Source organism: Astyanax mexicanus, chromosome 16 (genome assembly GCF_023375975.1).
Source record: "Astyanax mexicanus isolate ESR-SI-001 chromosome 16, AstMex3_surface, whole genome shotgun sequence".
NCBI classification, from domain to species: Eukaryota; Metazoa; Chordata; class Actinopteri; order Characiformes; family Acestrorhamphidae; genus Astyanax; species Astyanax mexicanus.
In genome coordinates this window covers 26,832,411-26,854,752 of record NC_064423.1, presented here as the reverse complement: position 1 = coordinate 26,854,752, position 22,342 = coordinate 26,832,411, and the positions used below count along the sequence as shown (strand labels likewise).

General features: G+C 36.3%; 3 protein-coding genes across 3 annotated transcripts; 1 reads left to right on the top strand and 2 right to left on the bottom strand.

Moving 5' to 3' along the window:
• Positions 1-653: 653 nt before the first annotated feature.
• On the top strand, positions 654-3,806 carry timm13 (translocase of inner mitochondrial membrane 13 homolog (yeast)). The gene is made up of 3 exons (XM_007236546.3): positions 654-915; positions 2,218-2,286; positions 3,000-3,806. Exons 1-3 carry the CDS (start codon positions 796-798, stop codon positions 3,096-3,098), a joined length of 288 nt encoding a protein of 95 aa, XP_007236608.1. The 5' UTR covers positions 654-795; the 3' UTR covers positions 3,099-3,806.
• Positions 3,807-5,668: 1,862 nt separating this feature from the next.
• On the bottom strand, positions 5,669-19,104 carry tmprss9 (transmembrane serine protease 9). The gene is made up of 16 exons (XM_015602250.3): positions 18,235-19,104; positions 16,326-16,497; positions 16,058-16,185; positions 15,508-15,575; positions 15,224-15,399; positions 14,585-14,626; positions 14,383-14,496; positions 14,113-14,278; positions 13,440-13,714; positions 12,885-13,027; positions 11,969-12,218; positions 11,260-11,373; positions 10,960-11,125; positions 9,835-10,100; positions 8,724-8,860; positions 5,669-6,502 (listed from the first exon to the last, which is right to left on the bottom strand). The coding sequence occupies exons 2-16, from the start codon at positions 16,456-16,458 to the stop codon at positions 6,341-6,343; spliced, it is 2,340 nt and encodes a 779-aa protein (XP_015457736.2). The 5' UTR covers positions 16,459-16,497; positions 18,235-19,104; the 3' UTR covers positions 5,669-6,340.
• Positions 19,105-20,089: 985 nt separating this feature from the next.
• On the bottom strand, positions 20,090-21,983 carry lsm7 (LSM7 homolog, U6 small nuclear RNA and mRNA degradation associated). Its single transcript, XM_015602249.3, has 4 exons — positions 21,859-21,983; positions 20,929-21,019; positions 20,769-20,840; positions 20,090-20,501 (listed from the first exon to the last, which is right to left on the bottom strand). Exons 1-4 carry the CDS (start codon positions 21,862-21,864, stop codon positions 20,359-20,361), a joined length of 312 nt encoding a protein of 103 aa, XP_015457735.1. The 5' UTR covers positions 21,865-21,983; the 3' UTR covers positions 20,090-20,358.
• Positions 21,984-22,342: the final 359 nt, after the last annotated feature.

Here is a 22,342-nt window from a genome sequence, read left to right as displayed (position 1 = left end):
AAAGGTTTATTTTTTCTCCCTATTTCTTTGTCATACCTTGTAATGATGTGTGCAGCATGTATTGTAAGTGTTTCCTGTGGAAGATTTGTTCCAGTTTTTACGCGTAGAACAAAAAACACGTAGCTAATATATTGTCGTCTGAACAAAAACTTGTATGTCAAAAAGTTATGCTTTAATAAAAATTTCATTAATAATTTGTGCATTTTAATGGTTAATGCATGAGTACATTTTGTCATGAATACAGTCAGATACAGTACCAGATCTCCCTTCTTAGTTAATGTTTTTTTTCTTTATTTTTATTACTTTCTACATTTTAGACAGAGGTGTCAAGTAACTAAGTACAAATGCTTACCTTACCTAAGAATAAATATTGGTTAGCTATACTTTACTGGAGTAATAATTCTTCACACAATTATCTGTACACCTACTCCTCACATTTTCACAAAGTTATCTGTTAAAATCGCCTCGTTACTCCTCTTCCATTATTCTTACATTACATTACATACTAAATCCCAGTGTTACCTTAAAGAAGGAGCATTTAAAATAATGTTTTAGCTGAATCTGTGACTTAATAATTCGTCCTTATAAGAAAGTGACCCAGTCTGCTGCTGCAAAAAAGAAAGAAAGAAACTTCATTTCCCATAAACCCTCTGTCTGCGGAAGCAGTGTAAGCAGTTCCTCCGGTGCATCTGAAGGGCATTAGGGGAAACAGTCCATGTGAGAGCCTCACGGAGGGAGTAAAGCCGGATACAGGGCAGTTTTAGCGAATTAGGGTTTATTAATAAACACAGAAATATGGACAGCTTCGGTTCAGATTACTCCTCCGCGGCGGGGTCCGGGAAAATGGACACGGGCACTATAATGGAGCAGGTGAAGGTGCAGATAGCGGTGGCGAACGCTCAGGAGCTCCTGCAGGTAACAGCACAGATCACACGCTCAGGCTAAATAACCCAGCACTAGCCTAGCCTAGCTGCTCATTACAATCTCCACATTACAGATTAAATACAGCTAGTTACCCACAAAACAACTGCATCAGATAAGGTGGAACCAAACAGCCAATTGGGAAACAAACATATTAATCAAAGAGTAATGAGTCATTCATAGTCATTCATTACTGAAACCTCTGTTTCTCCTGAGCTGCTGTGCTCTAAATAATCCAGCAGTTAAAGGGGACATTCAAAACTCATTGAAACAGTACAGTAATGTAGTATACAGCTCTGGAAAAAGAATTAAGAGACCACTTCATTTTCTGAATCAGTTTCTCTGATTTTGCTATTTATAGGTAGATGTTTGAGTAAAATAAACATTGTTGCTTTATTCTATAAACTACAGACATTTCTCCCCAATTCCAAATAAAAATATTGTCATTAAGAGCATTTTTTTTGCATAAAATGAGAAGTGGCTGAAATAACAAAATATGCAGAGCTTTCTGACCTCAAATAATGAAAAGAAAAGTTTATATTCATAAAGTTTTAAGAGTTCAGAAATCAATATTTGGCGGAAAACCCTGTTTTTTAACACAGTTTTCATGCATCTTGTCATGTTTTCCTCCACCAGTCTTACACACTGCTTTTGAATAACTTTATGCCACCCCTGGTGCAAAAATTCAAGCAGTTCAGCTTGGTTTGATGGTTATGATCATCCATATTCCACTTGATTATGTTCCAGAGGTTTTCAATTTGGGCAAATCATAGAAACTCTTAAGCGGTAAATTTTATTTGTAAAGGAATACACTAACTAGGGGTGTGCCATATCGTAACATATATAATAATATCTCCATAATATTTGAATATCGTAAACAATATTATATTCTGCTGCTTTTAGCCAAAAAAAATAAATCTAATTTCTCGTTTCCCATTATAGCTACTAGAGATGAATTATATCTGATTTATTTTACTTCAGTCCTATATATATTTGGAGTGCAGTAGAAGTATCATCACTTCTTACCCACAAAGGGTTGGTTTTCAGGTTTTCATTCTAAAAAATAGCTGTAGACCTGATTCTATTTGTTATTAATTGGGCCTGTCTTTAAACAGATGACAGACATGCTGTGTTTCTGCTTGGCTGGAATAAAAACCTTCAGTGACACCAGCCCTTTTGGGGAAATAACTGGATAACTAACTTTGGTTTAAAGGTGTCCTCAGTCTGATATTGGCACACTTGTATTTGATTGTAGACCCAACCAAGGTATCGATTTGTTATGTATTATTTTCTCAGAGAATGACAGATAAGTGCTTCAAGAAGTGCATTGGCAAGCCTGGAAGCACACTGGACAATTCAGAACAGGTAGGAATCAGTTTTTCTCTTTTTTACTTGTGTATGTGTACATGCATATATGATACATTTATTCCTGCAAGGTTCACCATGACACAACAGATTTTGCATTTTTGTTTTATTGGGAAAAAGACAATTTTATTTTTCTACTTTTATGATTTCTAATTATAATAAATGCAGTCATATTATGCACTTTCACGGTCATTGACAAAAGCTGTTTTTTTTTTTATATATATAAATCAGCCATAGCATTTAAAACATTTTTTGTAATATTGTCATGCCACCAAACCAGCTCTGACCAGTCAAGGCATGGACTCCATAAGACCTCTGAAGGTGTCCTGTGGTATCTGCCACCAAGACATTAACAGCAGTCCTGTAAGTTGTGAAGTGGGCCTTCATGAGCATCAGTGAGCCTTTAGCGCCCATATCCCTGTCACCAGTTCACCGTTTCACGGTTCACTAACCTTCTTTGGAGCACCTTTTGGTAGGTACTGACAATTGCATCCTGGGTTCCCCCAATAGACCTGCCTGATGTTTTTGAGATGCTCTGACCCATTCATCTATCAGTCAGATTAGGCTTTTTTATGCTGACTCAGACCCTCATACTTGCCTTAAGTTTAAGAACTGACTATTCCCTTGCTTACTAGTGTATCCCACCCTCTTTTTCAATTTATTTACAGACGGTTTCTGAGTTTCTAAAATTGTTATTTTGTTTTTTTTTGCAGAAATGCATCGCCATGTGCATGGACCGGTATATGGATGCATGGAACACAGTCTCTCGCGCCTATAACTCTAGACTTCAGAGGGAAAGGGCGCGAATGTAATGCAGAATCCATCCAGTTGGACCTCAGTGTTAACCTGAATCCCTGGGTATAGAGGCTTGGGGTACCAGTGGATCAGCCCCGCCCCTGTAACACCCAGAACTGGAGAACCATCCAAGGAATCGGGAGATTCTGACTTTTAGACCCAAGTTATTTCCTTTTTCCCCCCCTTAGGCATGTTGAATGTGGGTGGACAGTTACACTCATGGAAGGTATTTGATTATTATATTGCTGTACAGAGGCAGAATAATCATTTCAGGTTTGGTTAAAATTGAGTTAGTATTAAGTCAGATGTTTGAGGATCAGGTTCATCTTGTGACACCTCTGCTACGTCAGAACTATATTTGTCTCAGTTAAACTGTTGTCACAGTTACTGCCTTTTGGTTCAGTAAGGCAGTGTATTGTCCTAGCCATGTCTGCACTGAAGAGTGTTGTGTAGCAGCTGTTTCCAACTGTTGGACAAGCTTTATAGAACATTGAACAGATAGAACAAATTGCATTCAGTCTATCCTGATTTCATTAAAATGTAATATGTTTTATTTTTTAAATGCACATGACCTGTCTTCTTACAACTTGGCAATGAAGCATTTTATGGTGCTCTGGAAAGCTTGGCCAGTCTGGAAACAGCTGCTATGAAACAGTAAAGCACCTGATTTAACATGAAAAAGAGTAGGAGTAAATGTTAAATAAACAAATATGTCTAAATATTCATTTTGTGCCTTGTTTAACATCTTTTAACTCTAGAAGTGGATTTCATGAGGAGAACTTGGGGACTTAAGGGATGTTTTCACATCTGATATTACAGAACAATTTTCAATTCTTCACTCTCCACCAGAATCCCACTCCCTTTTAGTGTACATGCTTTATTCCACAGAATGAGCATAACCCTACAGTAGGTATAGGAACTGCCGGTGTGTAATGTGATGTGCTGTTCTGCTGTGAGACACAAGTGCATGTGAAAGGGAGTCTAATTTCTCATGCCAATTCTTGTTCTGCTTTATGGATGAGGTGATGGTAGTTTGCCTCAACTTTCTGTAATTGGTCTGAACAAATCCAAAAAAACTTTTACTGTACAAATTCAACAAACCCCCCCCCCCCCCCCCCCCCCAAATGGTCTGGATCGTGATTCGAGGTCCCTTTCACACCTGCTATTTTTGTTCAGACCAGAAGTCTGAAAGTCTGGACCAAACAAGGTAGGTGTGACAGCATCAGAATAGCCTTAGACTACACAGCTGTTTAATTGAAAAAAGTCCAGGACTAAGCTCCAGTAACTGCTATAAAGTAGTAATAGGCCTAAATATGCCCCCCTAGGGAATTATGGGTAACAACAGGACATGTTCATTCCTCCTGTTTCGTGGTAATGGCCGTTTTCCACTGGTGAGACTGAGCCGACTCTGTTTCAGAAAGCCTGTGTGCCGTGTGTCTGTGCTTTCGTTTGTCTTGTCCTCATGTGGATGTTACACTGTCCCCCTGGGGGCACGGGATCGTATCGTTTTTCCATCCACCGCTCCACAAACCTACTTCCTTTCACAAGGGAGAATTCAGGAGCATCTCCCTTTTCCATAATTGCAGCCTCTTCACCAGGACCAGGCCAAACAGTCCTACTTTATTTACCACCACAGAACAAAATGCATTTGTGAGAACTGGATTCTCGTTTCTCCCAGCGACAGTAGAAGGTTTGTTTAAGCAGCGAATGCTCTACCACACAGCCTGCAATAAAAGTGGCTTACATTGTGCAAAAGGCTGTCAGATTTCTGGGAAAGTTCTCCCCCCCCCCCCTCTCTCTGGCAACCTTTAACATTTTGGGGAAGAACAAAAAGAAACAGCCCCTCAGCTGCTGCTTAAAGAATGATGTCGCAAAGTCTTCTTCTAATGTTCAAAGTCTTCTTCTAAGAGTCACTAGTAAAAGTAATGAAATGATCTGATAGATATAATACCTCAATGTTGTCATTTTTAGCAAAAGTACGTCACAGGCTAATTGAGTACATCAGCATATTCAATTACAGCATGCATTAGGCCATCTTCTTGTTACCACAACAACGTCAAATGTGAATTTTTATTGTGTTTGGATAGATATTATTACCCCCTGAAGGCTTGTTCTTTAACACAGAAGTATTTTTTCCATTGTAAGCTGTTTAACAACCCTTAGGCTATGTTTAGACTGCCAGCCCAAAATTAGATGTCAAACCTAAAGTGAATGTACAATTCTCATAGAAAACAGAATGATTCCTTTCAGTGGAAAATCTCTATTCAAAATATGCAGTCAAAGACCGCATATTTTTATTGGAAAAACTGTATCTTAATGCGTTTAACATAAAAAATGTGGGCAGGTGTAACTATGGAATTTCACTTATTTTTTAATTGAATTGTTTATAAATTGAAATAATGTCCATATCTAACGTGAAGCAGAGATGTGCAAACTTTACCATACATTTTAAACAAAATTTCTAGCAAATATTACTTAGAATTTTAAAATTTTGAAGAGCGCCAAAGAGTCCTTTTTATTCATCTTCGCTGCATCAATGTGGCACAAGACTTCAGAGTTTAAACACAACTTTAAAGTTAAAATGTATACATCTTCAATTTTCTAGAGTTTCCACTTTTGGCAATAAATACTGAAAATAAATAATTATTTATATAGCGCCTTTAACAAACCCAGGGTCACTTTAAAAGAGAAAAGAAAACCTTTTTCAAGTAAATATTCACAGGTTATACCACAGTCCATATAAAAGTAGAAATGCCAGCTACAGTAAAAAAAAAAAAAAAGGAAGAGGATTTCACAACATGAAACATGAGTCTCACAACATGAAAAATCAAAACCAGAGGTTGATGTAGAATGTAAACATTGCTTAAGTTTGCAAATTGTAACATTCCAGTTTACTCCCAGGTCCCAGTATAGCTACATTCCATTACACATGGTCCATAAGGGTCATTGAGAAGTACCTGTGTATTCCCTACTTAATGAGCATGAATTATCTGCAGCCGATTGATACTGCTCTGCTCCTTATCTCATTATCAAACACACTGACTGATGTTCTGTGTAATAAACCATTGTAAGGTCACACTATAACAGGCAGCCAATCAGAACAGTTCACATTTACATACTCTTAAAGGCACAATATCAAAATGAGCCTTAAAGAAAAGTCAAAGGCATGTAAATGTCAATTACATAAACCCACATAAATGTCATAATTGGACCTCAATGGAAAGCTGAAATCCAATAGAAACTGTAGGATATGTTTCCTTTAAAAAGGGAGGTATTTTGATATCCATTCCCTGACAGCAGTGACGCGCATGTAAACCCCTGGAAAGCTGCTCCGCCCGCAGCCGTGACCCCAGCTGGTCACTCCAGCTAAAAACCAGCGGCCGTGGGGCTGCCGACATGCCAGAGGACCCCCGGAGTCTCCCTGTTAGGGAAAGAAAACCACACACCTGCAGTCAGCCGTGTGTTTATCTGAGGCTATGACATTTAAACAGGGCTGCAGGAGGTTTGAATTACACCAGACTGAATTATATAATCAGCTTAACAGGCAGAGAGGCAGTGTTCAGGTAAAGAAAGAGCACTTTTACACAGATAAAGATCACTTTAGTTAAGTGCAGCAGAATCTGTGTGAGCTATTCAAGAGGGAAACGAGTGTGACTGCTGCTCTTTCTGTTCACACCGAGTTTCCAGTTTGTTAGGTTCACCTATCTTGTATCTACACATCCATTTAAGCAGAAACACCTACCATATACTAGGTGCACTTCATAGGTGAGGAGTTACACACCACAGCTTCTCTGAGTGCTCAGTGCGGGCTTTAGCCATTTGGATGCCCTAAGAACAAATGCTTTGTGGTGCCCCAACACAATAATTCAGTATGTCTGATTCCGGTTTATGCAAAAACAAATGGGCATTTTTTCTAATTTGCATGACCACCCATTGCTACAAATTCTACAGCAATAAAACTCCATATTTTGTCATTAATACTATAGAAAAGTGATTCAAGGATTTAATGGTGTTATTTGATAACAGTTTGATTCGCTGGTTATATAGGACTCCAAAATCTGGTTTGTGCGAAACCCAATAGACATTTTTCCTAGATTTGACTTACCATTATTCCAAATTTCTACAGTAATACCACTTGAAACATACCTTGAATACATGAGATTATTAGGAATTTAGTGATGGAATATGATAACCCTTTTTTCTAACCATTTTCATGTTTTAAACTCTGGTCTATATACAACCAAATATGCAATTTTCCTATTTTTGTCATCACATTAATTCAAAATATTTTAGTATTATTACTTGAAACATACATAGCAAATACTATTACAAGTGTTCTTCAAGACTTCAGTTGTGTAATTTGATAATCCTTTGATTTTCTTATTTTACAGGAGTCTTAATTCTATTCTATATACAACCATTATATAACCATATTGTTTCTAAATTTTTCCATCCCATAACCCATTACCAAATTCCTACAGTAATAATAATAATTTATAACCGCAGGCTAAGGCTTTAGCCCCAAAGTATATGCTAATTTTAGCTACAATTTATCAATAGCAATGTATTAAATTCAAGATGCTTTTTAAATATGAAAAAAATGAGCTAAATGCAAACTAAGGCCTTAGCCCAAAACTAACCTGGTAATTTTTAAGCAAATGTTTTGAATGTGTAAAAGAGCTGAGAGGTAAAGCTCTTGATTCCAAGGTAATTTTCTAACTGGCAGCTAATATGGAAAATATTAACTAATGACCTAATCACAGGCTAAGACTCTAGTCCTAAACTAACCCTATAACTTTAAGCTAATGCGGTAAACATGTATTAAGGCCATAGTTTGGAAACACCTTCTCATTCAATGTTTTTTTTTCCTACATTGTAAATAAATACTGAAGTCATCCAGACTATAAATGAACACATAAGGAATCATGTAGTAACTTGAAAGTGTTAATAAAAAACAAAATACTCTGTGATGCATTGAAGTGGCTCTTATCTGGGGTGCTGTTTATTTACAGATTCTGTGATGGTAACTCTGATGAACTTATGCTGTGCCACAGAGGGAACTCTTGCTCTTCCTTTTCTGGGGCGGTCCTGATGAGAACCAGTTTCATCATAACGTTTTTGTTCTTTGTCACTGCATTTGAGGATACCTTCAAAGTTCTTGGAATTTTTAGCTATTCACTGGACACAAACTCTACTTTTTCACAACTTTACAACTGATGCTCTCAAACACATTAAACACAAGAAATTCAAGGAATTTACTCTTGGCAGGTTCAGCACAGGTGATAAATGAAAGCCATTCCAGCTGACTGAGAAAATGCATGTCTTTCAAATGCATGTTCGAAGCTGTCTTACAAGTAAGAGGTGCTACTTTGAAGAATCTAAAATATATAAAAAAAATATTTGTTTGTTAGTAAAAAATTCCGTATGTTTTCATAGTTTGGATGACTTTAAAATTTATCTACAGTGCAGATCATTTTAAAATAATAAAAAGTTGTGTCCAAACTTTTGACTGGTACTTTACATATTTATCTGCAGCAAGGTGAAACTACAAGAGAGGGGTGTCTGATAAGGAGGTACAAGAAAGGTACAAGAACAGCTCCTGTTATTCAGTGTTTAATGAATAGACTTGAATGGACTCTCACCAGACAGGTGTCCTTCCCACCCTCCATGGAGCCGGCACACACCATGTTGGCGGTCAGTCTCCCGCTGTAAGATGGCAGACAATCTGACTGGTCAATTATACTGACCTTAGCTTTCTGCAGCAGAGTGGTTAGCTTACCTGTGTGAGAAGGAGTGAGAGAGATTGAGTGGTAAAAGACACAATAGGTCATTTCTTATTGCAGTCTAGACCTTTTAGGACCACTGCCAGAGCAAGATTAGGTTTAATCCTGGGATAAGGTTTACTCCTAGTAGAGAAGGGCTCTTTAAAACTGTTTTAAGCTACCTCCATGTGGTAACAGAATTACTGTAAAGTTTTAGACCACCAAAACATTGCACGTAAATGTTTTCTCAAATAAGAATGTATTAATCATTTTGGGAATAATTTTGTTTGTGGGTGGTTATTGATCTTTACCCATTTTTAAATAATGTTTTTTTTTTTTTTATTTTACAAATGGGCTTAGAAACAGAAAAAAAATGCTTCCAAGCTAAAACAACATTTTAATATTTCTGTTCTGCAATCCAACATTGATATGACATGTAGTATTAGATATAGCCTGTAGTATTAAAAAATAATTTTCTTTTTATTTCCACACTCTGCTATAGTAACTGACCCTAAACTTCTCTGAAGGCTTTATGTTGCATGTTGTAACACTACTGTTTAACTGCTCTCTAGCCCAAAATGAAGGGCTTTAAACCTCCCTAACTGATGCTTAGCACTATGCATGATGACCACAGGATAATTTGCCACTACAATGGAGTGTGCAATTCTATTGCCAGTGCTTTTTCTATACAGACTATACCAACATTTGTGTGCATTTGGACATGCGTGTCAGCAAATTGTGCGCTTTAATGCAGTAGAAATCACTAATATATATATATTTTATTTGATAAAATGTTTTAATTTTTATAAAATTGTATAACATTTAGGGTAATTTTGCCAGACAGGGATTAAGCCTAGTCAAAGATTATATTTTCCTTTAAATGGAAAACTGCCCCAAAATGCTTTACACTTAAAGGATATAGGCCTAATCTTAGACCACGCTTTCTTTCCGATAAAAACGTCTATATCGAAAATGTTAGACTAAGACTCACCGTCCTCCCTTATTGCACCCCATCCCATGATGTAGCACTCAGAGCTGTTGAAGAAGCTGTGGCTGGGGGAGGGTAAGCACAACGTCTGGATGGTGTATGAACTCGGTGCAGGGATAGAAAGCTCAACCAGAGCTACATCAAAGTCCATGGTGCTGCTGGTGAAGTTGGGGTGTATGATGAACCTTTGGACTGGAATGACCAGAGCACTGACTCCAGACCTAAGCACTGAGCCCAAACTCACCGTCCAGCCGCTGGGGTTCGGCTCCCTTTAGATAAAACACAATTTTGGCATAGGGTTAATGTGTATGCGAAATTCAGGAAAACAGAAGATACTTCTGTTGTTTTTGAGAATCACACCTTAAAAGAAACGTATCAGTGATATATTTTGGGACTGTGTAACAAAGTGTGACAAAACGCTGGCAGATGTTAAGTTACATCTACGGTTACGGTACACCAGTAGCTAATTTTACAATGTAGACTGCTCAGAAATTTGCTATTTATTGAAGACTATTTAAACATTCACATTCACATTCACATTCACATGACTATTTAAACATTACATGTAATGTAATGTAATGTAATGTTTATATTAGTTAACCCCTTAACAGGCCAGCACTTTTGTCAATTTTCTGCTTGATGATTACACACCTAAATCTTGAAGATTTATATTCATACATTACATGAAAAGGTTTCATGTTTGATAATAAACGTTACTACAAATTCTAATTTTAGTTGTAATATAAATTATTAAAAACATGTAAGTAAATCTGCTACTTTAAAAACATAATGAATAACAATCATACAATTTCCTGAATACAAATAAAATATTTTATGTCCTCCAAACCTTTTGTTTTGTTATGGTTGTCTAGTTTTTATGTCTATTTTCAGACCTGCAGGTTTGATTCCTGTTACAGATCTGGAATTATTAAGCAGAGTAAAGAGTAGACAGGCAGCTTCTTAAAGTAACCTGTAGGAGTCTTTAAAGCCCTCAAAGTTTTCAGGGAAAAAGGGTTTTGTATCATATACACTTGTAGCCTGTTAGTGTACAAAGGCCTGTAATGGAGTTAATATTTAAATAACACAAAAACAGAACCAAAGGACTCTTCCTAGTTACTCATTCTGTACCTGAAGCAGTGTGCTGCTGTCAGAATCCATTTGCAGTGAATTAATGTGGCTCCACAGCGATGTGAGCGCTGAAACTGTAGGCTAGCCACCCAAGGCCATTCCCCTCTTCGGGCAGTTACACCTCCCACTATCCTCTGTCGGCCCACTGCTGGACGCCGCCCGCAGTCTGCAACATAGACATGTTTGTTGTAAGGATTAAAGAATTGTTTGGGCAAAAATCTACTTTTAATCTTTTAATAAAAAATATACTTTTTTTTTAATAACACACAATATAACTAACATAAATAATTGGACACTGACCACAGTTCTTTTCGTCGGCCGCATTAGAGCAGTCAGTAATTTGGTCACACTCTGGATTTATCTTGCTGATGCACTCTCCTGTTCCACAGCTGAAGTTTCCACCACAGTTCACAGCTAACGGAAATAAAGAAGATTTAATGTGTCATTTTAGTTATGCCCATTACATCACTAGCCTCCAACCCTGATTCTAGAGAGCTACCTTCCCCCAGACTTTGGATCTAACCATAATGTACCACTCCTGACCCAAGTAATTACTGGCTTCACACGTTCTTAATTGGCTTAATAGGGTATGGATTGGATTTAAAATATGCAGAAAAGAAGCTTTCCAGGAAGCTTTGCATTAAAGAATAAACCAATGATTAACTCTTCGCTGGACAATCCTTAAAAACCAACAAGAAGCAGAAAGAAGTTTAAGGGTTCTAGATTAGTTGTAAAAATTCTTTAATATGCTAATGATACAAAACTCAAATCTCATAGTGGGAAGGTGAACAAAGATCTGAGGACCCTCCTAAGGAAAGTAATAAAAGATGAGTATTCTTGGTAAAGCTGAGGGTAAAAAAGAAGAGGATGGCCAACATAGATACACTGAATTAGCAATGAGAATCAATTCATTAAAAAGCTAAATTATCAAAATATCAGACAAGAACCTGCAGAGAATTAACATTTTCTTCATCAAGAAGTTTTAAGGACATTGGAGTTTAATCCTTACCAGGCAGGACAGACGGTGGTGTGATTGGCTTAGTCAGGTGACCCCCAGACTTCATAGTGCTCCGAACCATGGAGCCACCATGAATCCCACTCTGCTCTGTGTGGCTCATGATCCAGTTGCGAAGTTTGGTGACACGTGAATACACTCCGGGTTTGTTGACTTGGGCACAGCCCACCCCCCAGCTCACAATACCAGCCAAAAAGAAGCGCCCAGGAGCCCCTTCACAAACCAGAGGACCACCTGAGTCTCCCTGCAGCACAAAACCATGGAGCTAGTGTCAGTTTAGGAAGGCCTCAGATACTCTAGAATTGAAAACCAGATATTTGTTGCCACTACAGGTGTATAGAGAGTTTAAAATAAGTACTAAAACATATGTATTTTGGTTGTAATTTTAGAACCTATTTGTTGCTAAGAAAAAATCTACAAATGGCTTTATATCAAACTGAAATATGCTTAAAAAAATTCTACACTTATATTGAAGTGGTTCTTTGAGTTGGCATGATGATTCTATGTAAACTCATCCCTAAAGACTCTGTTTGAACTTAATTTAGACTCATTTTGGTATGATTCAGAATTCTATTTTTTTTTTAAATACACTGAATTGAATTCTATTGGATTACTATGACCAAAAACTTAATTTCTGCCCAATGATGACTGCATACTTGATTATTCATTATTTTTGCAATAAAATATAAGGATTGTTTTAATTCCTATATAAAGGGAGTTCAATTGGCGGCATTAGTCTGATGCATTACACTGCATTAATGCATTTTCACACCTCTAGCTGGCAGACTAAGCATTACATAGGTTTATAGTCAGACTGTCGCTCCATGGCCATGGCATACTGCAAATATTAATACAAAAAGTAAAGGCAATGTAACCAAAGAGTTTATAATACACATGAAGCTGCTCTGACCTGACAGGAGTCGACTCGACCCTGCAGAAAGCCAGCACACATCATATTATTAGTAATGGCTCCTCTGTACACAACTGATGAGTTGCAGACGTCAGAGTCGATGACCTTCACCACAGCTTTCTGGAGTGTGGGAGGCACCTCTCCTACTCACATAAAACACACACATACACACACACAATTATTGCAACAGAAACAAAAAAAATAACTCACATTATTATCAAATTACTGAAAAACTAGTAAAGTATAGCTTAAATCCAAGACTAAAAAGCTTTTTCTTGTAATTGGTGAATCATTTTTATTATTATATAAAAATTGTGTTGTAAGACTACACATGCCTATGAATGCATTATGGTAAGCTTCCTATATTTTGGATAAAGTTCCATAACTGCAGAGAATTTACAGATGTACAGATGTGTCCTGTTCAATAGGTTATTGCTTTTTACGGAGATTAAGTAAACTATATTCATTTTTAAACACTGTCTGGATATTTTTAGTCATACAGTGTAATACATGTTATAAACCATCACCATTTTTAAATAACTGATCTGCACTCACTGCTGTCCTGACTGAGGGCCCCCCAGCCGGAGACAATGCAGTTTTGTCCAGGAATGAAGGTGTGTGAAAAAGATGGGATGCAGACAGGCTGGATATAGGCACTGAAGGTCAGAGGCTTCTCCAGCTCCAGCACTGTCACATCGCTGTCTGTCGTCATGGGGTTATAATCCGGAGACACAATCAGAGACTTGATGTTTATTGTAGTGGCTCCATTCTCTGCTCCACTCACCAGGCTGGACCCTACCAGGGCCCTCCAGTCCTTCGGGTTTTTATTGCTGCGGAACATAAATCTTATTTAAAAACAATAATAAACCTTCTTTAAAAACGTCCTCATTGTCAGTCCTGGTTTCCCAAATGAAAGGCATCAATAGTGTCAGGAAGCGATTAAATCAATGTCTGTGAGAATTCCTGCCCGCTCTTTTTCTGACTTTGTGCTTTGTGTCAATGCAGAACACAACCCACTGACCCTCCCACTGTTCAGGATGACCCCTGTAGGGTGCACAGGTCCAAATCAGATATGGAGGAACACTGGGACACTCTGACTGACTGGCAGAATAACCAGACTTGAATTCAGTTCTCTCCAGATGAGAGACAGGACTGAAGCTGTTATTAAGGCAAAGAGATGCAGCAGCCAAATATAAAGTGCATGAACTATTTTATGTTCATTGCTTACCTCTCGAAACAGTGAGCAGCACTCACAATCCAGCGGCTGCTGATAATAGAGGCTCCACAGGTGTGCCGGCCGCGCAGTTTTAAACTCACTTGCCAGGGGAACTCACCATGACGGGCGTTTTGACCCCCAACTACCCGGCTGCCCATCGCTGGCCGCAGCCCACATGCTGCCCAGGAACAGCAGAGAAAGAACAGTATTAAAATAAAAAAATGTCTAAAATTAAAACTATGTACAGGCATTTTGTTCTGTATAATAAAGTGGAAAGCTCACAGCAGTACGCCTCATCAGACTGATCAGCGCAGTCAGATATGAAGTCACACTCTGGATTGGGTTTAGTGACACACTCCCCGCTGGCACAGGTGTAAGTGTTGGCAGGACATATACCTACAGTAAGGAATACAGTGGTTTCCCCATTTTTATAATAATCACATTTAAAGGCAGACAGGTGACATTTTAAACAAATATGTCTTACTTCTGTCAGCTTCAATTGAGTAGAAAGACTTTCCAGTGGCTCCTGAGTGAAGAAAAACAAAGTGATTGATTAATTAAATTAAATTCTCAAAAGCACTTTCCACAACACAATAGAAAATGCACAGCAGTTTGTCCAGAATTGTGGGTTCAGACACTTACTGAGAGACACTTACACTTAATGAGACAAAGAAAGAATTACTAGAAGAACCAAGACTTAAGGAAAGCATCTGTCAAAGAATAAAAGTTAGGAATCAAGGAACAAGAACCACTATTAGGAGCCAAGATTTAAAAGAAAAGGGGCATAAGGAAGAACCATGAAGAGAATCTTGCCAGGAGCCCAAGGGAAAACCACTGAGTAGAATCCTGTATAACATCTTAACTAAACCCAAAGAAAAACTAATAAGAGGAAGAACCAACAGATGAAGCCTATGCGGATGCAGTTAGGCCACAAGTAGGAAGAGTATATAAAGACAAAGACGATTAAACAGAGGAACCAAGATGGGAAAGACCTGGGAGATACCTTTTGACTAATATTAAAAATCATGAAAATAGTCCGAAAAAGAAGTATCTAGAAGAAAGATAACAAGGCAAAGGTGTACAGAAATTAGATCAACTGACAAAAACAGATGCTAATTATTACCCAGCAGAACAATGCTGCTGATCTCCCCAAACTCTGGAATGCTCAGAGGTTTTTGGCGAAGCAAAGACACAAGTCCATAGCGGAGATGCTCCTGGATGAAGCTGTCTGTGTATTTCTGGAATTTGGCCACTCTGAAGACTAAATGAAATGTTGCCATCACATCTCCATTAATGTTTCTGAAAAACAAATGCACATACAAACAGATAAATTGAGATTCACTTTCTATAAACATGGACAGATCAGAGCTTATTCAATCCATTCTGTCTGGCTTTAATTATACCTACCCATATGCAATTATCTGGCAGGCAAGGAAATGTTGTGCTATTGATGAAGCCACAAAGACATTTTGGATCTATAAAAAAAGGTGAAGATATATTAATGCAGAACATTTGATCATAGAAATATGTTTGTACAGTTGATTATTACACTATAAAGGACCACATCTTTCAAAATTAAATGTTTAGTTATTGATGTTAAAATTATTTATATCTGTTAAGTATGAATTCTTGATCCCTTGAGTCAGACTGTACTTTATTATTGTTAATTTTATTGTTAATATTATTAATTTTGTATAAATATGTGCTTTAGGGAAGGCTGTGTTTTTAATTGGCCTTTATTAGAAAAAAAAAAATAAACAGATAACCCATTGTGGGATTCACAATTATTGAATGACAAACTGTAATGCTGGGTATTGTAGAACTCAATAAAAAGAGGGATGCAAGGCTGCAATACAGAGTATTATACAAAACCACTAATAACATTTTATATGCTCACTTTGAAACAGATTGTCCCTTAACACTGAAGTGTCAGTTCTGTCCTTTTATTTGCTCTTACCTTTGTTTCCAAGGTAGCTGTAAGTATTAAGGAGAACGCTGAGGTTTTATCTTGGAGGTCAGTATTATATTTGAGCCCTTTTAACTCCACTGTCTCCATGAAGTAATGCTCCTCCTGCACCAAGTATGCTAAAAATCAACACACAACAACAAATGGTTACACTAAATATGTTTGTTTGTTGTTTTATTATTCATAAATGATATCATACTAATATAAAAGCCTCCTTTTTTTCTCTGTAAATAAATATGATAATCTGTATATTACTCACCAATGAAGACGCCAACGAAAACACCAATAATGAGCAGCAATAAGATGATGGCCACTATAAAGCATCTGTATGCAAATGAAGACTGAGCCAGCGCAGGATCAGACTGAGGTGATTTGTCCAGGTGTTTCTTCATCTTTATAGTTGATTATGGAAAAACACTAAACTTGGACTTCTGAAATTTGACACAAAAAGAAAGACAACATTTTTTCCAGCTGGGATTTGATGTTTAAAATAGTAAAAACATTTTTTTGCTATGTCACAAACCATATAACATACCACCTTTAAGGCGGTAGATGATTCTCTATAGAACCACCTACCAACTTCCATCTTCTGAAAACTGGGCAACAGACACATTCACATGATACAAAGCTATAAGAAGAAATTAGAATAGGGTGTAAATATATATTTATATATATATATATATATATATATATATATATATATATATATATATATATATATATATATATATATTATATATAATAAATGCGATTTTAAATTGCTTTCACATTATAAAACACAGGTCCTGTAAACCAGTGTTTTTTATTCCTGGTCCTGGAAGCACCATTTATGGCTTTCCCTTTTCCCAACACCTGATTCAACTGATCAGTTCTTAAGCTGTTGTTTTATAATTTGTAAAAGATATATTAGTGCCTTATTTGTTTTTCTCTGTAAATAAATAAGACAATGTATATATTACTCACCAATAAAGACTGGGTAAGTTAAAGCGAGGAATGCTGTTAATGGTTAGTCTTAATAATTTAGCTTACAATGAATGAAAGCATAATTAGCTGTTATCATTGGTCCAATTAAATCATGTCAGTTGGTGACTGCTTGCTCTTATTTATATTTATCAATATTATTATACAGCTGAACTCTTTCTTTAAGGTATTCCCATTCATCGTCATCACCAATGTTCAATCCTAATACTGTATCAGATTCTTCCACAGATAAACATGTGGCGTGTCAACATGGAGCGTAAACCTGATCTTAGTGAAACAGTTTCTACTTTCCTGTATCGCTGTATTGTTGTAGTGGAGTTTCATAGTGAGCATTTACTCCAGAGTAAGAATTAGAGGGAATATTCACAAAAAAGAGTATATAAAAATATTTTGTAGATAATATATTTTCCCAGAAATTATTGTGATAAACAATATTGTTGTCATTTTAATACCATGTTATGACATTGATAACAAAGCTAAATAACAATGCATTATTACTTATAAAGGGCAATGAAACATTGTTCATTATGAATATTTAAACATTAGGACGGAATTATGAGAATGTTTCATTACCCTAAACAAACAAAAAAGCATATACATAAATAGCAATCCTGTTTTAAATTAAAAATACTAGCTAATTTATAGACTAATTAAAAACACATTGATTTAATGATATTCCTGAATAACATAAAATTACAATATAAGTACAGATTATCATTTAATTAATATACCTTTTTGGCGTACAAAAAAACACAATACGTAAACTAAAATAAAAATAGGCCTATAGCTGCACAACACTTACATTCAAAAGTTCTTTATTGAATAGTGAAGTTTGTAATAGTATTTTTTTAAACAAGCATCTGAGCAGTCATTTTATTATGCTGTCACTATATTACAGATTAAATAGTTAATTTTGTAATTCTATTGCAGTATTACCTTTTTACATACAGGAGCACTAAATGTGAAATCCTATGGATCAATTATAATATTACATAATTTAACAGTTAATATACAATACAATAATGCCTTATAACAAGAAAAATAAGAATGTAAATAGTTGTCTAAATAGATGACTAATCAACATAACCATCAATGATTTCCAGACAAAGAATTCAATTTTCTTCCCACTGAAAGGTGAATAAATAAGAAATGAGATACTTCTGCTTAGCTGAAGGAAGGTCACTCACCTTCTGGACAGCATTTGGTCTCTAAAAGAAGGCTAATGGTCCCAATTCAGATGCATATATAGCTGGAAGAAAGAGCTGGTGAAGAACTAAAACTGCCCCCCATTAGGCGAGTATGGACTACAGTGCTACAGGCTAAGCTCACATTTCCACACGGGGGATTCCCCAGAGATTAGCTGATCAAACTGAGAATTAGTGGACTGTGTGGAAAAGATCATTAGGTGTCTGCTATAAACCACTGCAGCAGGTTAGAGGCTCTCTGTGTGTGTGTGTGTGTGTGTGTTATGGGAGGAGTTCAGCCACTCCCACAGCAGTGCTAATACTACAGGGTTAGGCTAATTGTGGGAGTTTACCTCTAACAGTTTAGGCTTACTTGAAGGGGGTTATCAGAAGACTAGGGATTTTGACCTCTAATAACTTAAAGGGGAAAAAAGACTATTAACCATATCTATAAGACATCAGACCACACAGAAATCATATTTTCTATGTGCATTCACCCTGCAAGCTGCACCAAAAAATGGAATTTGATGTAAACATGGTTAAACTAAATTTGCAAACTTGAATTGTTTATGGTGTCCCTGTTTTGTTTTAAAGATACACTTAGCATTTTACCATGACAGAGTGGACAGCTTAAGCTTTACCTCATCTAAGCTTACTTTCTTAAAGGGGCATCTGATGATAACAGTAGGCCTGACCCATCACCAATGTACACATCATCACAGGGCATTTATCCCAGTATTTTAGTGTAGAAAGAAATTCATGGACACATTATGTAAATAGTTTGATACTTTAAAAATGGCTAAATAAATAATCAAAATGCCTAAACATAATAAAACTATATTACAAAATGTTAAAATGTTATTTAACCACTAAGACATCCCCACAACTGTGAAAACTGTATAATAGGTTACCATTCCTGTATATTTACTGTATAGTTCAATAAAGGTAAAATAAAATGTATGAAGTTTAAACATTTACACTGTGGACATACATTAAGAGGTACACTGTATTGATATTGACAAAATAAACTTCTTCAGTTTTTCAACTTCTTCAGTCTTTGGCAGCTTTAAATGTTGCACACCATCCACAGTAATAATTTTTTTCACATTAATAATAATAATTATCTTGATAATAATCTTTGTTGATAATCCAAGTTGATTTTCTGTACCTAGAAAACTACAGCTTAAGTTAAACTTTCTACTTAAGACAATGAGGATGTGCATTAAGTAAATATTGACTAATATATGACTAATTTTATTAAATGTATGTCATTTTAACATTGAAACAGTAGTTTTATTCATAAAGAAAAAAAAAGAGTAAAACTAATCTATCAAAGTAAAACAAAACCAACACAGGCAGCTGCAATATGTCACATTACCATTTCTGGAGGATATCTGTATCCACAGATGCTAATGGGCAGGTGCTCAAGCAACTGATATACATGTTCTAAACTAGTGGGAATTTCTTTTGGGAAACGCATACGGTCCACAATATTAGACTTTACATTACAGATGCAGTATAGGCTGAAAAAACTCAAATGTTTTTAATTTGTTATAAACTATTGCTCTTAATATAAATAGGAATGTAAACTAAACAAGTACAAATGATGCTAATTGAGTTCATTTCACATCATTTTGTGTTGCTAGTAGATCCTCATTTAGTTTTTATTATTTTTTATTCTCTTTAATCCGAAAATTAAGTGGCCTTTATATTTAGTAAAAAAATAACTGCTCGATAAATTGTTTAAAGATTAAAAAAAAAAAAAACATTAAAAGAGAAATGGCTAACTCCAAACATTTTATGAATGTCCAATTTTAATAATAAAACAATTACTAAAAAACATAACAGACATAAAGAGTGAACATAACTCAACACAGTTTAATCAATCATTCAGATCCGTATTTAGAAACAAGACAAAACTAAAATAGCTGACAGAAGCCAAAACAAAACCAGCGGTGTAAATGTAGTATGTTACATCTCTGAATGACTAAATGACGTCCGGATCCATGATACTGGGTGTAACTGAAATATGAAACTCATTTTCCTTAACCAAACACCTTTTTAGAAAACAGTCACATAATCCCAAAGCGTACAGTGTGTGAGACTGTGTTCAGGGTTGAGTGTGTATTAGCCATCCTGCTGCTGTATGAAGGGGTTGGGAATAGCCTCCATGCCGTCCTGCGGGCAGATCAGCACGACTGCTGTCCCCCGACAGACCACCAGGCCGAGCTGTCTGGTGTCTTCCGTCAGCTTGTACTGGTCATCAGGATCTGAGTAATGGAGTGACAGATTTTAGATAACTATTATACTTAAGTATTAATAAAACTTAATAGTTGTATTAGTTGTACAATTTTTTGGCATAAACATTCTCAGACAGAACAATTCTCAGTCTTTTTACACTGCTGCTAACACAATGTTAGTGACAAACTCTGTTGTCTATCCTTAAATAACCTACCTGACTGTGTAAGGAAACGACATGCGAGATGCATAGGCATTCAGAGAGAAATACAAGACGTTAATGGCTTTCTGATACTTACCACGCATGTATTCAATTGTGCCATCCAACACCAAGTTTAACAGAGGATCAAACCCCTTTAGGACACCACTGGCTGTGTGGAAAAAAAAAAAAAACAATGCTTAAAAAAAGGGCACAAGAATAAGTGTTACGCTCATTACACTAGAAATAATGTTCCTTACCCTCACGACCACCCTGGAATTTTACTCTGATTGGTTTGTCAATGTATTTTGACAAGTCGAATATGCTCTCCTTCTTTTTCTTCTCTTTATCCTGTAAATGAACCACAACAAAACTTAATAAGTAGTGAGAGAATAACTGGAACGGCACAAAGTAGGCGATTAAATGTTTTTTCATAGACTCCTAATAAGAACATTTATAATCTTTTTTCTAAATAAAACTGAACTACAAATCGTTGCATGACATCTATAAAAAGGGGGGGGGGGGGCTTAAGTACACTTCAGTTTCTGAATCAGTTTCTCTGATTTTGCTATTTATAGGTATATGCTTAAGTTAAATTAACATTGTTGTTTTATTCTATAAACTACTGACATTTGTTCCGAATTCCAGAAAAAAGTTGTATTACTTTTTACAATTATTTTTTTGTTAATATTAATTGATCGATTGTGTCAGTTTATGAAACATTTTCTTGCTGTTAGAGGCTGAAATAGCTTTTTATTTAGTCCATTCCACCTTAAACTGTTCATCAGTTACATTCGATGCCGCCATTTAAGGTGGAATGGTCTATACCAAAAGAACTAGATATATTATAAAAAGACAACTTTAACCTCGCTAACATTTTTATAGTGAATATATATTCTGAGAACTTGGGTCAGGCCGACTAGCTAGATAACCCTACACTAGTTAACCTATTTAGGTTATGTCTGGAACTCCTCAGCTAACCTAGTTAGCCTCCTGCTAGTTAGGACTGGAACTAACTTCGCTTCATTATCAGCCTATATATAACCAGCTTTTGTTCATACTGCAGTAAGAAAACCGCTGGCGTTTTGATAACTGCTCGCTGCGAGGTTTCTTTATCATATTTCCAGAACAGAAACTCCATAGAATAATGAGCAGAATATTCCTCCAGCAGCAGCAGCATTCATACTCACCGCCATCTTCACTCTCCTCTGCGCCTCCTCGCTGATCCTCCCTTTGACCCCGGCTCCTCCACCAATCACAGGCGGCGTCCTTCAGTCTTCACTACACATATACAGACTTTACATAACATTAAAAACAACATTTTAATCTGAGATAAATAACCACCAATAACAGAGAGCTACGGTCCTGAAAACAAGGCAAAATCAAGGAGAAAATTAAGAGAAATTAAGAGAGAGAATTAAGAGAAGAGTCCCCGGGGGCGTCCCAATTGTCACATTTATGGGTTATATACACTAGTACACTAAATGTAATTTTGTTGTTGTTTTCGTAGATGATATTACCATGCACAAGTGGGCAAGCCAAAATCATATAATATACAATAATTGTTTGCCTTTCCCAAGCAAAATACACCAATAAGGGTAGAAGTAGATTTACACGTGACTGGCTATTATTAGCATTGCACCAAATATTATTCAGATATTATATAAATATTTA

Excerpts from the sequence above, each read along its gene's own strand:
- timm13 (XM_007236546.3), top strand. The coding sequence starts at position 796 with ATGGACAGCTTCGGTTCAGATTACTCCTCCGCGGCGGGGTCCGGGAAA. Across the intron at positions 916-2,217 it reads ACGCTCAGGAGCTCCTGCAG|AGAATGACAGATAAGTGCTT; the intron begins GTAACAGCACAG and ends TTATTTTCTCAG. Across the intron at positions 2,287-2,999 it reads CACTGGACAATTCAGAACAG|AAATGCATCGCCATGTGCAT; the intron begins GTAGGAATCAGT and ends TTTTTTTTGCAG.
- lsm7 (XM_015602249.3), bottom strand. Across the intron at positions 20,841-20,928 it reads ATTCCAGGGTGGTCGTGAGG|CCAGTGGTGTCCTAAAGGGG; the intron begins GTAAGGAACATT and ends TTTTCCACACAG. Across the intron at positions 20,502-20,768 it reads CACAATTGAATACATGCGTG|ATCCTGATGACCAGTACAAG; the intron begins GTAAGTATCAGA and ends TCCATTACTCAG.
- tmprss9 (XM_015602250.3), bottom strand. The coding sequence starts at position 16,458 with ATGAAGAAACACCTGGACAAATCACCTCAGTCTGATCCTGCGCTGGCT. Across the intron at positions 15,400-15,507 it reads TGCCAGATAATTGCATATGG|AAACATTAATGGAGATGTGA; the intron begins GTAGGTATAATT and ends TTTGTTTTTCAG. Across the intron at positions 14,627-15,223 it reads CAGCAGCATTGTTCTGCTGG|GAGCCACTGGAAAGTCTTTC; the intron begins GTAATAATTAGC and ends TTCTTCACTCAG.